The sequence below is a fragment of the Perkinsus marinus genome, assembly GCF_000006405.1.
Source record: "Perkinsus marinus ATCC 50983 genomic scaffold scf_1104296929422, whole genome shotgun sequence".
Classification (NCBI taxonomy): Eukaryota; Perkinsozoa; order Perkinsida; family Perkinsidae; genus Perkinsus; species Perkinsus marinus.
In genome coordinates, this window is record NW_003216446.1 from 181,180 (window position 1) to 196,870 (window position 15,691).

The 15,691-nt window shown below is 49.0% G+C and overlaps 5 protein-coding genes across 5 annotated transcripts; 2 read left to right on the forward strand and 3 right to left on the reverse strand.

Moving 5' to 3' along the window:
• Window positions 1-678: 678 nt before the first annotated feature.
• On the reverse strand, window positions 679-2,642 carry Pmar_PMAR028654 (Phosphonopyruvate decarboxylase, putative; the record flags this gene model as incomplete). The annotated part of the gene is made up of 11 exons (XM_002787347.1): window positions 679-841; window positions 895-980; window positions 1,030-1,148; window positions 1,432-1,532; window positions 1,593-1,718; window positions 1,769-1,824; window positions 1,884-1,972; window positions 2,024-2,116; window positions 2,186-2,247; window positions 2,294-2,404; window positions 2,455-2,642. Coding segments are annotated over 11 exons (1,194 nt in total), but the record flags the coding sequence as incomplete, so codon positions are not given.
• Window positions 2,643-3,336: 694 nt separating this feature from the next.
• Pmar_PMAR028655 (Choline kinase alpha, putative) lies at window positions 3,337-5,207 on the reverse strand (the record flags this gene model as incomplete). Its single annotated transcript, XM_002787348.1, has 9 exons — window positions 3,337-3,552; window positions 3,597-3,659; window positions 3,710-3,781; window positions 4,012-4,152; window positions 4,228-4,456; window positions 4,500-4,598; window positions 4,647-4,867; window positions 4,914-5,065; window positions 5,111-5,207. The coding sequence occupies 9 exons, from the start codon at window positions 5,205-5,207 to the stop codon at window positions 3,337-3,339; spliced, it is 1,290 nt and encodes a 429-aa protein (XP_002787394.1).
• A 117-nt stretch (window positions 5,208-5,324) lies between these two features.
• On the reverse strand, window positions 5,325-9,358 carry Pmar_PMAR028656 (hypothetical protein; the record flags this gene model as incomplete). Its single annotated transcript, XM_002787349.1, has 11 exons — window positions 5,325-5,764; window positions 5,807-5,918; window positions 5,969-6,786; window positions 6,869-7,066; window positions 7,126-7,234; window positions 7,352-7,479; window positions 7,531-7,863; window positions 8,193-8,423; window positions 8,496-8,610; window positions 8,662-8,727; window positions 8,774-9,358. 11 exons carry the CDS (start codon window positions 9,356-9,358, stop codon window positions 5,331-5,333), a joined length of 3,129 nt encoding a protein of 1,042 aa, XP_002787395.1. The 3' UTR covers window positions 5,325-5,330.
• A 549-nt stretch (window positions 9,359-9,907) lies between these two features.
• On the forward strand, window positions 9,908-10,219 carry Pmar_PMAR028657 (hypothetical protein; the record flags this gene model as incomplete). The annotated part of the gene is made up of 1 exon (XM_002787350.1): window positions 9,908-10,219. The coding sequence occupies one exon, from the start codon at window positions 9,908-9,910 to the stop codon at window positions 10,217-10,219; it is 312 nt and encodes a 103-aa protein (XP_002787396.1).
• Window positions 10,220-11,247: 1,028 nt separating this feature from the next.
• Window positions 11,248-15,620, forward strand: Pmar_PMAR028658 (conserved hypothetical protein; the record flags this gene model as incomplete). Its single annotated transcript, XM_002787351.1, has 11 exons — window positions 11,248-11,715; window positions 11,765-11,857; window positions 12,133-12,268; window positions 12,536-12,691; window positions 12,794-12,898; window positions 13,229-13,328; window positions 13,374-13,473; window positions 13,514-13,767; window positions 13,905-13,958; window positions 14,002-14,076; window positions 15,614-15,620. The coding sequence occupies 11 exons, from the start codon at window positions 11,248-11,250 to the stop codon at window positions 15,618-15,620; spliced, it is 1,548 nt and encodes a 515-aa protein (XP_002787397.1).
• Between the last annotated feature and the right edge of the window lie 71 nt (window positions 15,621-15,691).

The window sequence follows — 15,691 nt, forward strand, 5'->3', positions numbered from 1 at the left end:
ATTCGCTAATGTCCGGAGTATGATATTAAATGCCATACGATTCACTTCCTATAAACGGGGGCATAGAAAGAACCCTCGTGTGCGCGACCTTCCCCGATGAAACTTCCCCATACAGTTATCCAATACTCAGCGGCACGATTTTGCGGGGAACTCAATCCGAATAGCCGGCAGCGGCACAATAATTCCGGAGAGAGACGCCTCGAAGCACTTGCGAGCGTAACGCCATGATCATTCACAACTATCGACCTCAACAACCTCAAACAATGGAAAAACAGTCTCGAGCAGTAGCAGCTGCTGCTGTTCGCATTTGAGTAATGCATATAGTCACACAAATGTGATGTAAGATTCTCGACAAGAGCACGCACAAAGTACCAGTAAGAGAAGCATCGAACACACTTTGGCCGATTCGGATGTACAACGATTAAGAAAGCTGCTTTCAGCAGCACATCTCGAGAAGCCTGCTTAGTTGCTTGCAGACTGTATCTTTTCGATTCGGCTCATGAACGCCTTCTGAAAATGTGATGACAGTCGTACGGAGAGAATCTATCGAGCTCTACAGAAGAATAAGATGTGAATTATGTCACTGCCTTACTACTAGCTATTCTATGACCTATTGTGTTGATTCACAGACTAGAGAACATGTAAAATATCCTTAGACCAGCCACCTCCCATGCTGACCTTATTTCCCTGTGGAGTAGTAGTAGGTCTACCAAGATCTGTCCTGACTCCAGGTTTGACGAGGACTTCGATGAACACAGGCCCTCCATGAGGCTGCGCCACAGCGTCGGCTACTGCTGACGAGAGCTCCTCCTCGGTACGAACACGTATGGCAGTTGGATAACTGGGGGGTAGAAACAGTGTCACCGAGAGTCGAACCCGGGACCTTTCGATTACCCAACATCTCGGGCAATACCACACAGATTTAAACCAGCAGCTGCCGTTGGTTGACCTCCAACACTCTCATGCATCCCATTGTTAACCTAAGCGATGACAAATTAGGTCGCAGGTTCGATCCCCGGCACCGCCTACCAGAACGTGGATTAAATTGGTAGCCTTATTAGTAGCCATCGACCCCATATGCATCAACAGGGCACCATCGCCATCCATGCATACTACGGGTGACTCCGACGGCATGTGGCTCGCCAAACCTGATCGAACACACTCCAAGATCGACTATCAGGCTCCTCATGAGTGGAAAATTTCCACTCAGAAATCTCACCGTAAACACAGATTCGAGAAAAGAACATTCATTAACCCTGTAATAAAAGGCTGTCACAAATTCTCAATGATTCTCCTTACCATGAATTAAGCACGAATATCAGAACATACTATTCCTATCAGACACACCCTCCTCAACAACCAGAGGCGACACAACAACCTGTCCCCCCTCCATCGAACAACGATTGAGAGCAACCTCTATGACGTCGTTACCTCCGGCGATAGATCCAGCGTGGCCCATGTTGCCAACGCACAGGAAATCATGAGAATGGTCGCCACCGTACTCGTTGGTTCGGATTTCGAATAACTCCCGACTGAAATGAAACTGCATGTACGACTACCCATCCTGTGCTTCCGAGGTTGGCAGCATCTACCTCAAGAACCCTGTAGTGCCAACATAAGTGGCCTGGTCGCCGCCGGACTTCAGTACTACTCGGATCGCATTCTCTCTCGTCATAGGCAGGGTATGGTCATAATCAACTGCCGTTTTCAAGCCGTACCTTCACAAAAAAACATCTACCCGAAATGACAGCTTGTGACGCTCTACTACCGCGAGAAAGTATCTTTGCGAATTAGTATTAAATGAGGACTCTTGCTCTCCATAGACTAAAGTAGACCGCGGGAATCGAACCGGGGACCTCCCGATTGGCAGATCAACACACTACCTGTGCCGCTGCTGCCTCCAGGGCTTCCAGCGCTTCTGTGTTCTCAGTAGGCAACTCAGTACAGGCCAAATCCATGGCTTGAATTATACCTACACGAAGTCACTCCAGTCGGGTTCTATTCCCGCAACCTGTGGTTTTACCAGCCTGCAATTTTCCCATAACCTTATGCTGTGGCTCGTCCTTAACACCCGGTTCTCCACGCCAGCCCACCAAAACCTTAACGAAAATCGGACCTCATTCGTATCTTGCGCGGCGACCTCAAAGATACCACCCCCTTACAAGCATAGGAATCCCATACACACCTGGATGTGCCAGCGACAGTAGGGGATTCACCATATTGCCATAACCACTATTCTGAGTATACCTACAACAAGTCGTAGCCGCATAAGCTGAGTAACTCCTACTCCTACACTATGGGTAGCTTCCCAGTCGCCAAATGGTATCCAGCAGCTAAACCAACGGCACTTCCTTCATTTACAGCGATGACATGCTCGTTGGCTTCTGCATGGTCTGTGACATATCTAAAGGTTGAGCGAATAAGATACAGAATAGGCCCACGTGCTGGACCTACGCGCAAAAGTCCTTCAATAAGGAATCCGGCACTCCCGTAAAGTAGCCGACTCCACATGCTCTAGCCTTATTGTAAAACTCAGCAACATTGACACTTCTCGTGCCGTGTGTAGAGAACGCGGCCTTTCCCAAATTCTGGAACGACTTCAATGTCACAGGTCCCAGCACCCTCGTCGATGGAGTCAACATTGACAGTTGAAGTGATGAAGAAACGCTGAAGCCTCGAAACAATTGCTGCCACCCTGCGCAAGGTACTAGCGTTATGATTGAAAAACGACTCCATGTCACAAGTAGTACTGGCTAAAGGGGATAATCCCAGTTACAACTGCTACGATGATTACTCTGATATTTCTGCAATCAACTTATATGTGATTGAGTATCTCAACTGTAGCCTACATGCATCTCACTACATAGCCAGGAGAGTCGTCAACACCAAGATGAAGCCTCCCTACTAACGCCATTATTGCTTGGTGAGATGTCCAAGCAGCATCACCGACACTCTATGCCGTTTTGGAATAATGGCAATACCACGCGTGTGGCTCAGCATGAGGTAACGTCGAATGCAGCGGAGAGGCAAACATCTCTGTGGACTTCTGAAAATACAGGGATATCCTAAGAGCCATTCAGTGAGACGCGAGATGTGTACACCCGATAGATGGTCTTAACCGATCCGCAGCCTGCTAGGGGAGATACAGTGATGGCACTCCTTCTCCTTCTGATACGGTTATCTCTCAGTGGGAATGCATTCCCACAACTTGCATCGGCTTCTCCCCACCAACCGGACAATTGACATACTCAATGGAGAGTACGAGATGAAGTAACTTCTACACTTTCAAACGAATACAGCAAGCGGCATATCACTCAAGGTTGGTATGAACAATTATCAATATTCTGTCGTGGAGTTTTTCAAGTCAAAATAACCCTGAAGTCGTGCTTTGCCATAATTCTCATAATCAAATGCCGCATCCTCATCATCCTCATCATCATCGCATCCTTGCTCTACAGCAGCAGCGCTCCGGTCCTGCTCGAAATGCTGTATCACACTCCATGCGCACCAACGTAGCTCAGCTGCCATCGCATACAGTCGAATTGTCTCCAACTGATGAAGGCAAATCCGTCTACTTCCGATGAAAGGATGCTCACCATGGTGCCCTCGTCAAGACTACTGTACTCATCTTCAGTGAGGTAATTGCGGAGAAATAGCAACTGTGAGAAGATGTCATTGGGTAGAATCGAACCCGGGATCTCGACTTCACCTGCAGCTCTTTGCTGGGGAAATACTTCTCCACATCATAATCATCATTCACGATGAGCATACTCTCCACCACCTGAAAAAGGATCATCGATTCAACTCAAACGTTTAGTTATCGGGTAACATGGTACGTTTAAGCGTATCACTCATCAATATCGACCGTATACGGGACAGAAATCGTCACGAAAGAAAGCTGGCAAAAGAGGAATAACGTCACCCTTCCTGTCCTCACCGATTATATTATGAGATTGCATACACTAAAGGCCTCCTACCGAGGGCACGACAGAACATGAAGGTTCACCTTACCGCAGCAAAATGGTTGGCAATATCGGCTGCCGCGGGGTTGAATGCGCAGTACTCGTAGTCGATGAACTTCAATTGGCAGTTACTCCCATCCTTGGGTACCAGTATGTTGCCCGAGAGCAAGTCGTTATGACAAAAGACGATCTAAAATTAAATACCTCCATCGAGAATAGAACCCACAACCATCTCCACCGTAACCCCGAGCCCTAACCTACTAACCTGCTCGAGCGGACACACATTGGCAGTCTCGCGCGACTGTATAGTCCTCTCCAACCATTTCGCCTCACGCTCTACTGAATCCAGCATCGTCATAAAGTCACCCTCCTCATCTTCCGGTGACGCATTGAATAACTCTCGTCCCTTTGCGGCATAGGACTCGATTGTCCTCCACAAATCCGGCACATTCGGACCATCCTCTACCATAGCTGGCTTGAGGGAATGCATATACCTATATACCATAATTTCATAAATTCCCACATGCAAGTAACCACCGTAGCCGCCTCGCGATCAACGGCGTCCACTTCTCAGAAACCATCTCAAGAGGCTCCAACGGACGGAGACGAGTGAAGAACTCTTCTATACGTCCATTCCTAAAGTAGGCCGCTCTCTGACACAAATCTTCCCTGTGCGTTCCTCACTGAAAGATACCAAACAAGGTCGGGCCGAATCCAATAGTGCTGAGGTGATTGAAGATCCGATTCTCCTCATCTCTGTCGATGATGGAACTCCCTGCTTCACCGAATATTCGGACGAGGCAGACAGGGAGATGGTCCGGACGGCTGCCTTCATTATCGATCTCACAGGAGCTCCCAGTGGTGGAATCGGTGGGCGCGTTGCTCGCTGGTGAAGTTGCATTATCCTGAGGTCCCAGGTTCGATCCCCACACCCGGCATTTTCAAGGATACCTCTAAGCCACTGAACTCCACTTTAAATAGAGAATTAGTGATACCCCCCGTGACTTTGGTGACACCTGCTGTGACATTCTTCTCCCGAAGAGCCTCAATCATCGAAGTGGCGATAGGATTGACATCGTCGTTATACCGCAGTAAGCACTCACCTGAAATAGGAATTGGCCGAGAGATGGTATAGGAGGGGTCGTTACGGCAAAGTCGTTCGAGTTGCTGTGAGATAAGAATATCCGTAGGATTGATGGTATCCTCGAATCGAGGTATCCGCGTCCAGACGTCCGTAGCAGCCATAACGAAGAAAGGCTACCACAATTTTGCTAATTCCCGCCTTTCCGACAGTTTAGCGCTCGCCCTAGAGTAAACTCAACCCCCCTGCAAGACTGGTAAGACGTAATAGGGTCTTGCAGGAGTTGCTTACGGTGAGCCAGTCTTGGCCTTCTTCTTGCCGACCCGGATGATGTTATATAAACGATGATCAGCCAATTTCGACAGAGACTTTCGCACTTTCAACGGCTCCTTCCCCGTCGCGCGCCACGAAATTCCATCCGTGTTAACAGGCCGGCCACCGCCATCCCACGGTTCCCCAGTCTTCTCGATAACCGCCGTGAAGAAGCCACCGGTGTTGTTGAGATGAGGGTACACTCTCAAACACGGAGACAAGTCAAAAGACCCCGACGGCCACATGCTGGGCCGATACCACTCCTTCCTCACATCCCCCTCAGATATAGCCTCACAGTGGTATACTTCATGTGAGTCCTCCACCTCCTCCACCACCTGCCAATGGTTGAGACCCGGATAGGTGCGGAAGCCCGGCAGCTCCACGCGGACCAGCCGGCCGTGGGGCGACACTGAGGAAGGTAATTTCGTGGCGCAGTGACAAAATTTCTCACCGGCCTTCAGGACGGCTTGGACAACAGCCTCGTTCTCGAGAGGATTAACACTGCAAGTCGAGTACGACATACGACCACCCACCTTAAGCAAGGCGAAGGCCCGCAAGGCTATCTAAAGGTTGACCATACAAGATACGAAACAGGTCCGATTCTTGCCACTACCTGTATCTGCGTATGATGTAGCCTCCTTCCCAATGAGGGATCCCAATGTTTCCACTTTACCGGGTACTTCCGGAAGGTCCCATCACCCGAACAAGGCACATCACAGATGACTCGATCGAATTGATGATTATTTGGTATCAACTGTGCTTTATGATTGATGACCATAAAGCCCTCAGAGGCCCCAACCCTCCCACACAGTATATGAGCCCTCCTCGTGTCCAACTCATTAGCGACCACCATGCCCCTACCCTTCTCTACAACGTCAAGGGCCTGCAGGGTCTTACTCCCAGGGGCAGCACACATATCCAACACCTCATGCGCAGGTTCGATCCCCAGGACCGACACTGGTACCATCGAGGCCACCTCCTGCCGCCTTGCCCCTCCTCCGATACCCCCATGATGGGCCCTCAACCACTCGTCCAACTCCGGATAGGCCTCCTTCGCTGTCTTAGGATCACATCCCAATTGGTACCCCGAACACCACTTGAATTGTCGGGCGCGTGGTATCCACCTTCCATTCCTCGACAACGTCACATCTTGAAATATACTCCTCGGTGGACTGCAGTCAGCATCTTTCCGCACTCGGAAGGATATCGGCAGAGGAGCTCTAAGATGGTTAATGAGATCCCTCCACTCCTCATCACCATTGTCCAGCTGCAAGCCACAAGCCCGATAGAAGTCCTCCCATCGCTCAACCCCTTCAGTGACTATCTCCCCGAATTTACGCGTAACAGGTTCATCAGTACTCTTGGTGGTACGTTTCGGACCTGTTTTGAATCTTCTGTGCTTGGACCTCGGATGCTTAGCCATTACCAACCCTACATCAACACTACCTGCCCTCTACTACAACGCCACACCGTCCCCCATAAGAAACATCACTCGAGTGCACAGGACAGTTACTGAGTCTATTGCCATCACTCCTCAACTTAGCCAAGCCATAACGTTGCTGAATACGCCCATCCCCTTGCCGGAGCTCCTCCGTGGCAAGCACCATCGTAAAAGGACCATCATAGCATAGCAACTCCACCACCACGTAGGCCGATGATGATTCGGATGAATAAACGACAGAGTCGAATATCTTCTCAAGATGTGCTAGACCTAGAACAATAGCAGCACGCATGCGCAAAATCTTCCGGCTGCGGAGGAGCTTTCCTCACAGCATATCTTCTCATTGTTGACCTTTTGCACTATCGGTCCGCCGACCCAGCCACTGCCATAACCAGAGTTGCATTCATCAGCGAGGACTTGTGTTAACACCACACATTCCTGAGAGCCCGCAGGTCCAGAGTTCGAACCCCACCCCCTCCATTTTAACCTCACAGCAACGTCTTAACTATACCCCACTCCTTCGACTCGACCGTCATTTGAGCTCCCCCTTCCTACCTCCTGCCGCCCTTCACCAGTCCGACTCTTCCTCCCAGTATTGACCATATGCTGTAGATGTGTAGGCCTATCCCTATCTGATGCCCACCCTCTGAGGTAGTCGACGCTGAGTGGTTGGAACACCATACCTAAGCAGCTTACCACACCTCCATCGATTCCTCCCCTTCCCTCACCCCTACCTCCTGCTATAAAATAAGGAGGTGCCTTAACATCGTACATCTGCCCTCGAGGGACCAAGAAGCAATCCTCAGGTGACATGAGCTGAACCCTCCTCCTCCTCTCCTCCACCCTTGCCTGCCCCTCCTCAGGCCCCCTTGACAACACCGTCAACTCCACTACGTCCCCCACATAGTAGCTGTCCAGCAGTGCCGTCATATAGAGCCTCCTCCCGAGGTACCACACATGACCAAAGCTATCCAAAGGTGTCCCGTTGATAGCAGTGATAACATCATACTTCCTCAACGAGGGGTTGATAGACCACGATACCATCACCCCCTTATACTCCATACCGTCTACAAAAACAACAACAAGAATAACAGCCACCAATTTCCGAAGCTCCTCTTGAACTTCTGTAATGTCGAGCCCGATGCAACATTTCTCATCAATACGGTTGAGTCAACAGTTCTCTACTACATTATGAATTTTTGAAAATGAAAAAGAACCCTATCGTGTGTATCACCATCTACAAAAGGAGAATAATCAATTATAACTTTCCGAGCTTTTGAACTTTTGTGAATCTTCGCAAATTTCGAGCCGGCGTGAATAAAATAAGACTCCGATTTTGCATAACATATTATGAATTGAAAAGTAATAAACTCCTCCTCTCCCTGAGACACCCTACCACCTCCCCTCATCCCTAGCCATGTCTTGAACTGTTCGTTTTCCACTGGTTGACAGGTCACCCCTAGACAAGGGAGATCCAAGGAGGAGGAGGAGGAGGAGGAGGAGGAGGTCTGACCACCATCCGAGGTAGCAGTAGCAACTCTGTTGATGAACCGCCAGATAAGGTAGCTTGGAACGGCATGGCCTTGATTCTCTACACCACGGGAGACATACTTCTGGAAGGCTACTCCTAAGATGAGCAGCTAGTGGACCTCAAATGAATCTTACCATCGACAACCTAAGATTCTCTCCCTATTATTACCAATGATCTTATCCGAATTAGGGCACATCACTGGTCCACCAGAATTGCCAGCGTTAACAGCAGCATCGACAGTAATGCCCAGGGCCGGTCGGGCGCTATGAGAGTACTCCACTACCTAGAGGGTTGGCGACAGGAGGGGTAGCAATAGGAAGACTACTACTACTACCTCACATCGGGATACAACACCACTGGTCACTGATAACTTGTCTCCCCCCACAGGGTACCCTACGACCTGATCCTCTTGAGGTCAACACCAGCACTACTACGACTACTAGTACCTGCACGGTGTCTCGGAGCTCAGGTAGGACGTCCCATTTGGCTAACTCGAGCGGCCTCATTTCCACTGGGGGGCTCCCTGCCGAGGTCCCTCCTAAGAGACGCTTATATTCACATTGGGGGAGCCTGAATTGAGTACCGAGTCTAAAGCCATCCTTTTCATCAGTCACTTCCACCAACGCTAGATCGGAGTCGTGGCAAACTGCCTTCACAACTGCTGAATATTTACTGGGCTCGAAGTAGTCCGTATTCCGCTGAACCGTCAAGTAGATGCTGTCCGCTACCACATGGGCAGCAGTGAGGATGAAATTACGACCATGCCAGGATGAGTCCACGGACTCAGGTAGGGATAGGAGGCACCCTGAGCCACTGGAGGCCTCAACAGGAGTGCTCTGCCAAGGGACGGTCCAACTAGGGCGTTGCCGGGTAACATGAAGTTTGACCACTGCTAAGTCAGCGGGGCTCGGTTGGGAGAGCCTGGCAGCAGAGGTGGATAGAAGTCTTGATGCTAAGTGGAATGGGTTGTGGGTGGTGGCATTGAGGAGGAAGGAGGAGTAGCCGTTGACCAACTGACTGGCAATCGACATGCCAGACAAAAACTGTAACGATTATGAATACGAATAGGCAGACGACGAACGTTGGAGCGTCGGAGAGGTCGTTGTTACTTTAGTAGATCTTACAGTTTACTTACCCAGGCGAACGCGACAGAGGGAGATATTTCAGTCGAGATAGCATAGTGGTAGAGCTCGCGGCTGTCACTCGGAAGGTCGTAGGATCGATCCGTGACAATCGTATTATTCTATCACCCGTTAAATGTTCGCCATTCGAAGTGAACTCTGCGATCTTGCGTACAACATTTAAATATCGTCCTCCTGCCCACCGTTAACCAGTCCTCCAACATCCTCAATGGAGCCCCCCCCACCACCGAGCGCCCGGACGGGGGCTGTTGACTACGGAATTGTCGCGTCTCGTACACACCGTATCATTCCTACCACTCGTTGTTCACTTCCTTAATTCGGGACTACTACGCTCACTGTTTTCTATACTCAATCGGGTGGCTCTACGTCTCCTCGCAATGCAAAATTGTCTTTCTGATTAAAGTACGCCAAGTAGTATAATTAATTTCATTCCCCCTCATGTCACCAAGCCGAGCCACTCTAGAGTTCGAAGCTGAACTGGCGACTGTATTAGAGGAGAGTAAGGCGACTTTCGAGGAGGAGGAGAGGAAACGGCAGAGGAGACTCCTACCAGAACGGAAGGCCTGTGGTCTTCCTAAGGAGTCCAAGATGTTGACTAGAAGTTTAACGCAGACCTTCACTGAACTCGGGAGGGAAAATGCAAATCCTCGACGGCAAAGCAGAATCGTGAAAGATGCGGAAATCTCTTTGATGGCATTAGTCGTCAAGAGAAGGGAGAGGAGGAAGTCCGTCAACTTGGGCCTATTCTGAGTCTTGCTCTCTTCGACCTAAGATATTCCTGCCCTTCAGACAAAACCCTCCATCCGAATCTTCCGAGTGCGCTGCGGCCGCTGCCGAATTAGTCCCGCCTCCAACGCTCCACTCCACCGCAATGAGGGTAGAGGCAGCCTTAGCGACGCTAGGGGTGCAAGTGGTAGATGTTGGCAGTCGGAACACATCCGAGAGTGGTAGGTCTACCGTCACGCGCCACGAAATTAATATAGTCCGGTCAGGGGAGGAGATGTACAATCAGTGCTTCTACCTCTCGTTAGCGGCGTCTTGGCTGGCTGCCATTTCTGAAGGTTTTATCGACTTGAAAGAGTCCGTTGATACGATAAGAGACGTAAGGGTTCGATTTGGGCCTGATTTGTATCTTGCGCGCTCGACCTAAAGATACTCTTTCAGACGGCATTGTCACTCAAGCGATTCATCGAAGGACGAGTAATTGAAGCCCATCCCGAATGGATCAACACAGGTCACATTGGAGAGAACATTCAAGTATCTTTTCATCCGTCGGCACCTCGCTCAACCTCAAGATATCTTCAGGCGTTTAGCGACTTCCTCCCCTACGCAGTGTGCCGACCCAACACTACCCGTGGCCCAATGGACGATCTTTGCATAATCGTCGTCAGCGAGGTCGGCCAAGCAGATGTCTATATTGGGCGGAAATTTTCGGATTCTAAATCCGACGTTGTTTTAATTTACCACACACCTGGTCACTATCAATGCATTTTACAACCGGACGGGCTACCACTACGCCGAAGGTCTGTGAGAAGAGCTCTTGACAGGTGGGGCGTTGTTGTAGTCGAGACACGAGAGGTTTGATAATCACCATCATCATGAACACTTCATCAGATGTTATCAACGACTCGACTTGTGTTGGTCAATTTAAGGAGTCTATCGTGATACCGCACCGACCTCAACTCGTGCGTTTTTTAGATCCCATCAAGGTGAGCTAATCCAATCTACGTTATAGATTCTCATTAGCAGTAACATCGTTTGTCTTGTTCACCATCTTGATGCCATCAGCATCCCTAACTGCCCTTGAGACTATCCTCACTAGCCTCTACCCCTGCAATAGACCCTCCAATTGGGTTCAGATCATCAACACTCCCTCTCTAGAGGACCTTCGAACCCTCATATTCGCCCAGTTCAATCACAACGTATCCCCCACAGTCTTCGGCTCGGCCTCAACAGGCCTAGTCGGTGAGCATTCTGACATCGATATCAACCTCGCCTCGAGTGACACGGTCGACCCTAGACGCCTTATATGCTGGCTGGCGACTCGTTGTGACTACCTCGGTCGTTTTTTCGTAGAGAACTATACTCTCAACGCACGCGTCCCCATAGTGAGGTTGCGAGATTGCCACACTGGAAGGGTATTGGACGTGAGCGTTTCCAACTATCTGCCTGAGGTCAACTCAAAGTTGGTGGCAGCATACGTTGGGATCAGTCCGAAGGTTAGGAGATTCATAATGGCGATTATAGTAGGGTGAAGTAGGGTGAAAAGTGGGTAAAATCGTCCGTTTTTATCAGGCATGGGCAAAACGGTATGGCCTTTGTGGAGTTCAGCAGGTCGGCGGCCTCAGCAGCTACGCCTTTACGTTGATGTGCATCTTCGCACTGCAGGTGAGGTGTAGTTTTGGAAGAAAATACTTTTTTGATTTCCTCGGGAATCTCCAAAGCTATATTATGAAAATTCCCACACGACTTGGGGAAAAGTGTAAGAAAATCAACGAGAATTCCCTAAAATTTCATCAAAATTCCCTTCTTTTCGTCAACACACGTAGTGCACCATATGCAAATTTTCCGTATAACTTTCTCGAGACTACTTGGAGCTGTCGAGCGCGAGTAGATGGAGACGAAACTACTTGTTGTAAGATTTTCCTTTCTCGATTGCTCAGGCCACCGGGTACCTTCCCTGTCTCCAGCAAGGTCGCAACTTCACAGATTCTTCCGAGTGCGTCGGTGGGGGTCAGGAAGAGTATCTTCGATATAATCGGGATTCAATACTTGGCAGCCTCCAGTTTGATGATCCATGTGATGTCGACCTTTTCAATGAGGTAGATTCACCAAGTAGTTGGACGTCTACGGTGCCAACGACAGCAAGTGTTGGAAAATCTTCGCTGTGCGCTCCGTCGGAGTATCTTTACGACGAAGTGAATGAGAGCATATCTGAAGAGTATCTTCCATACCGACATGCCTTGGAGGAGGTCAAGGTCGTTGATTTGGTGCGGATGTTTTTTATTTTTTATAAGGAGTATGTATTTGCATCGAAGCACGCGGTGGTGGTATCAGTTCGTCAAGGTTGTCTACTAACCCGACAATCCTCGAGATTTGAGAGTCTTCGCCCATCTGCTATGGGACGCAGAAAGCTGATAATAGAAGATCCCTTCCTTCTGGATGTGGACCTCACTCGAGTACTTCAGCCGGAGGCATACGAACGAATCAAAACGGAGATCTGTAGGGGTTTCGACCCTTTCTCAGCAGCCTCGATGAATCAATTAATCGGCGAGGAGTTGCCGCTGGGAATCGAACCTGTGCGGGTTTATGATGGCGGGTTAGGTGAATCGATGGAGTCTGTTGAGGCGACGAGGCTGCCACGATTGGAATTGCCTGTGCCGGTGAGGATCCCGAGCCCGAGCTCTCTGGGCATCTATGAGGTCGGAGGTTCGATCCCCACACTCGGCAGTTTGCTTCCCCAAAGAATCTACCACATACGAAGAGCTAGATAGCGCCACGGTAGCCGAGGAAGGAATGACCAGCCGCGGACGTGACAAAGATACGCTGTGCGCACTCGGAAGATTTTTGGGGAGTTGGTAATTAAATAGAAGAAGTCGAATATATCCGTCCATTGTCCCTTTGTATTTCGGTGCATGCTTATCGGAAATCTCCCATCCCAAGCTACGCCGTCTTGGTGATGATCATGATGATGATAGACCTGTTGAGTTGTGAATCTTAGGTTGCCTATGGCAAGATACGGAATATGTCGAATTTCAGAGCTCATCTTGATGGCGGAAAATGAGGAGAGCAACGCTGAGGTCTCCGTCGAGGCCGATGATTCCTGCGCCCTCATCCAGATAGAAGACCCCAAAATCGGGTAAATTGACTCCCCATAACTACGCTGACCAGCTCCTCCTAACAGATCTATCGCCGGCAAACTCAAAGATCTTTTTCCAGACTTACAACTAATAGAACATAACGTTACTGTCAATACGGAGACGATAGAAGAGGAAGATCGCGGGGTAGATTCTTCAAAGTGTGTTCAGTATTATAGTACCTCAGGGCATTTGCGAAGTACCCGTCGAACCAACATTGCCTTGTCCTGTCACGGAAGAGGCCCGGGTCCACATGGCCGCCATGCGGAAGTTGGACGACTTGGTAGCCGATCAAGCGAGGGAAGAGATAGAGGCGATGGAGAGGAAGATGAGGGGGAGGATGATGGAGCAACAAGAGGAGGATGAGGCGAAGGAAAGGGAGATGAAGGAAGACTATGGACTCTCTTGGGGTCGCCAGATTCCTAAGGAAGGGCTCAACAAGTAAAGAGGAAAAGAGGGCCATTGCTATTAATTTATCCGCATTAAAGGTGTTTTGGAAGTCCTTCAAACGAATTGGAAAGATGCTCCTGTGCGCAGCCGAAAGATTTACTATCTTGTGGGGATCTCGGCGCCAACAGTGGAGGTCAGCAGCTCATGGATTCGACCAGACAGAACGCTGCTGCTAACGAGAAGTGAGCCGCCGCCTATTTGTGAGGTCTTCTATGGACCTCTCAGGTATCTTACACCATGTAGCATCGTGATGGACTCAGAAGTTCGACTCAAATACATCTCGACAGGACTTCTCCCTCGGTGAGTATCTCCTCCTCGTCGTTGTGGCGCATGAAAGTCCCTCCTCAGATTCCCCAATCTGGTCGCCACGTCCGTTCCTGATGATCCAAATTATCTTCAACTTACCTTTTGCCTTCGACGGAGGCGTCGAAACAAATACGAATGGCCTCAGCCTGTTTTACCATGATGGTCGACCTCATGTCTTGTGCTTATCATGTTTTAATGTTGCGTACAAGTAGTGATAATGAACACACGGCGGTGGGATGGTGAAAGGCTCGCTCCTTCCTACGATGCATAAGCCTCCAAAGTGGGAAAGGCAATACAAATCTACCCAATATATTCATATACCCATACCAGCAGAAATCATAAATAGGGAGAAGCCTTTCTTAATAAGCCAGCAGAGAATTTGTCGTATCAATAACATCGTAATGATAACTGTATCAGCACTATGCATCGCTCATGTAGTTCCCCAGCAGGATAATATCCTCCCATAACTAGTAAACACAAAACCTCTATTAAGACCAGACTCCTGTCGATGCTAAGCCGTATGGTAATGTACATAATTGTAACCGCAAGACAGCAGTAGCCCTGATAACATAGATGATAATCGTCATCATCGAAAGGTGGTCAACACACTATGCATCTCTTATCCCAACACTTAGTTGCTGTGTAATTCGTGAGGGATCACTATAATAGAGACTAGTGCTTGGCAGCGAGACGTCATTGCTGTCACCATGGAAATAGATGTAACACGGATGATGAGCATACAACATCTACTACCAGCTACAACGTGGATGAACACTACTACGAAGACGAGACAACAATGATGATGATGATGACGGCATAGCAGCAATCAAAGGAAAGATACCACTCCCTCCTGGCCTCAGCTGGCTATAGAAAGCGACAACAATAGTGACGAAGAAGAATCCAATGAATGATGATAGTCTTGCCGTAACAAAGATGGTGAAGCTACTATTCCTTCACCATAATAGTAGTAGCGGATCCTGGGCGATTGATCATAAGAAAAGCCACCAAGTACATCGACAGAAGCATCATCTTGGTAAGCGAAAGTACATAAAGAATCGTTAACGGCAAGGACTGTTCATCACTACAACAACGACAAATACCAACATAAATAACACTGGATGAGCCGTTCTCACTCAATCCAGCAGAATCAAGTTGGCTAACATCGGCATGGGTGAGCAACAGTAGCAGCATGAATAACAGTCGACTGTATTCGACTGCTGTTAGATGCAATGTAAAGGGTACTACTGCTCACCACGACAACGGTCGTGTGCTTCTTCGTAAATGCTAAAGGCGATAGTAGTATAAGGAGTTAGGGCCAGCAGCAGCAGGAGCAGGATATCATGACGGCACCAAAAGAGATCGGCGACGACAAAAGGTTCCTATCTGTAATACAATAGTAGAGGTCGCCGAGACGACAAACGACGAGGATTGGGAAATATTGCTACTAGCATGTATACAAGCAGCGATCATTGAATACATAAATACACCACTACGATGTTATTATTGACGATAATAAGAATGATGATGATAGGATATAATTCAACATGTTGCAGGCACGTAGAATCTGCTGCAGTAGTGGCAGACCCTAGTACAACTACATGTAGAATAA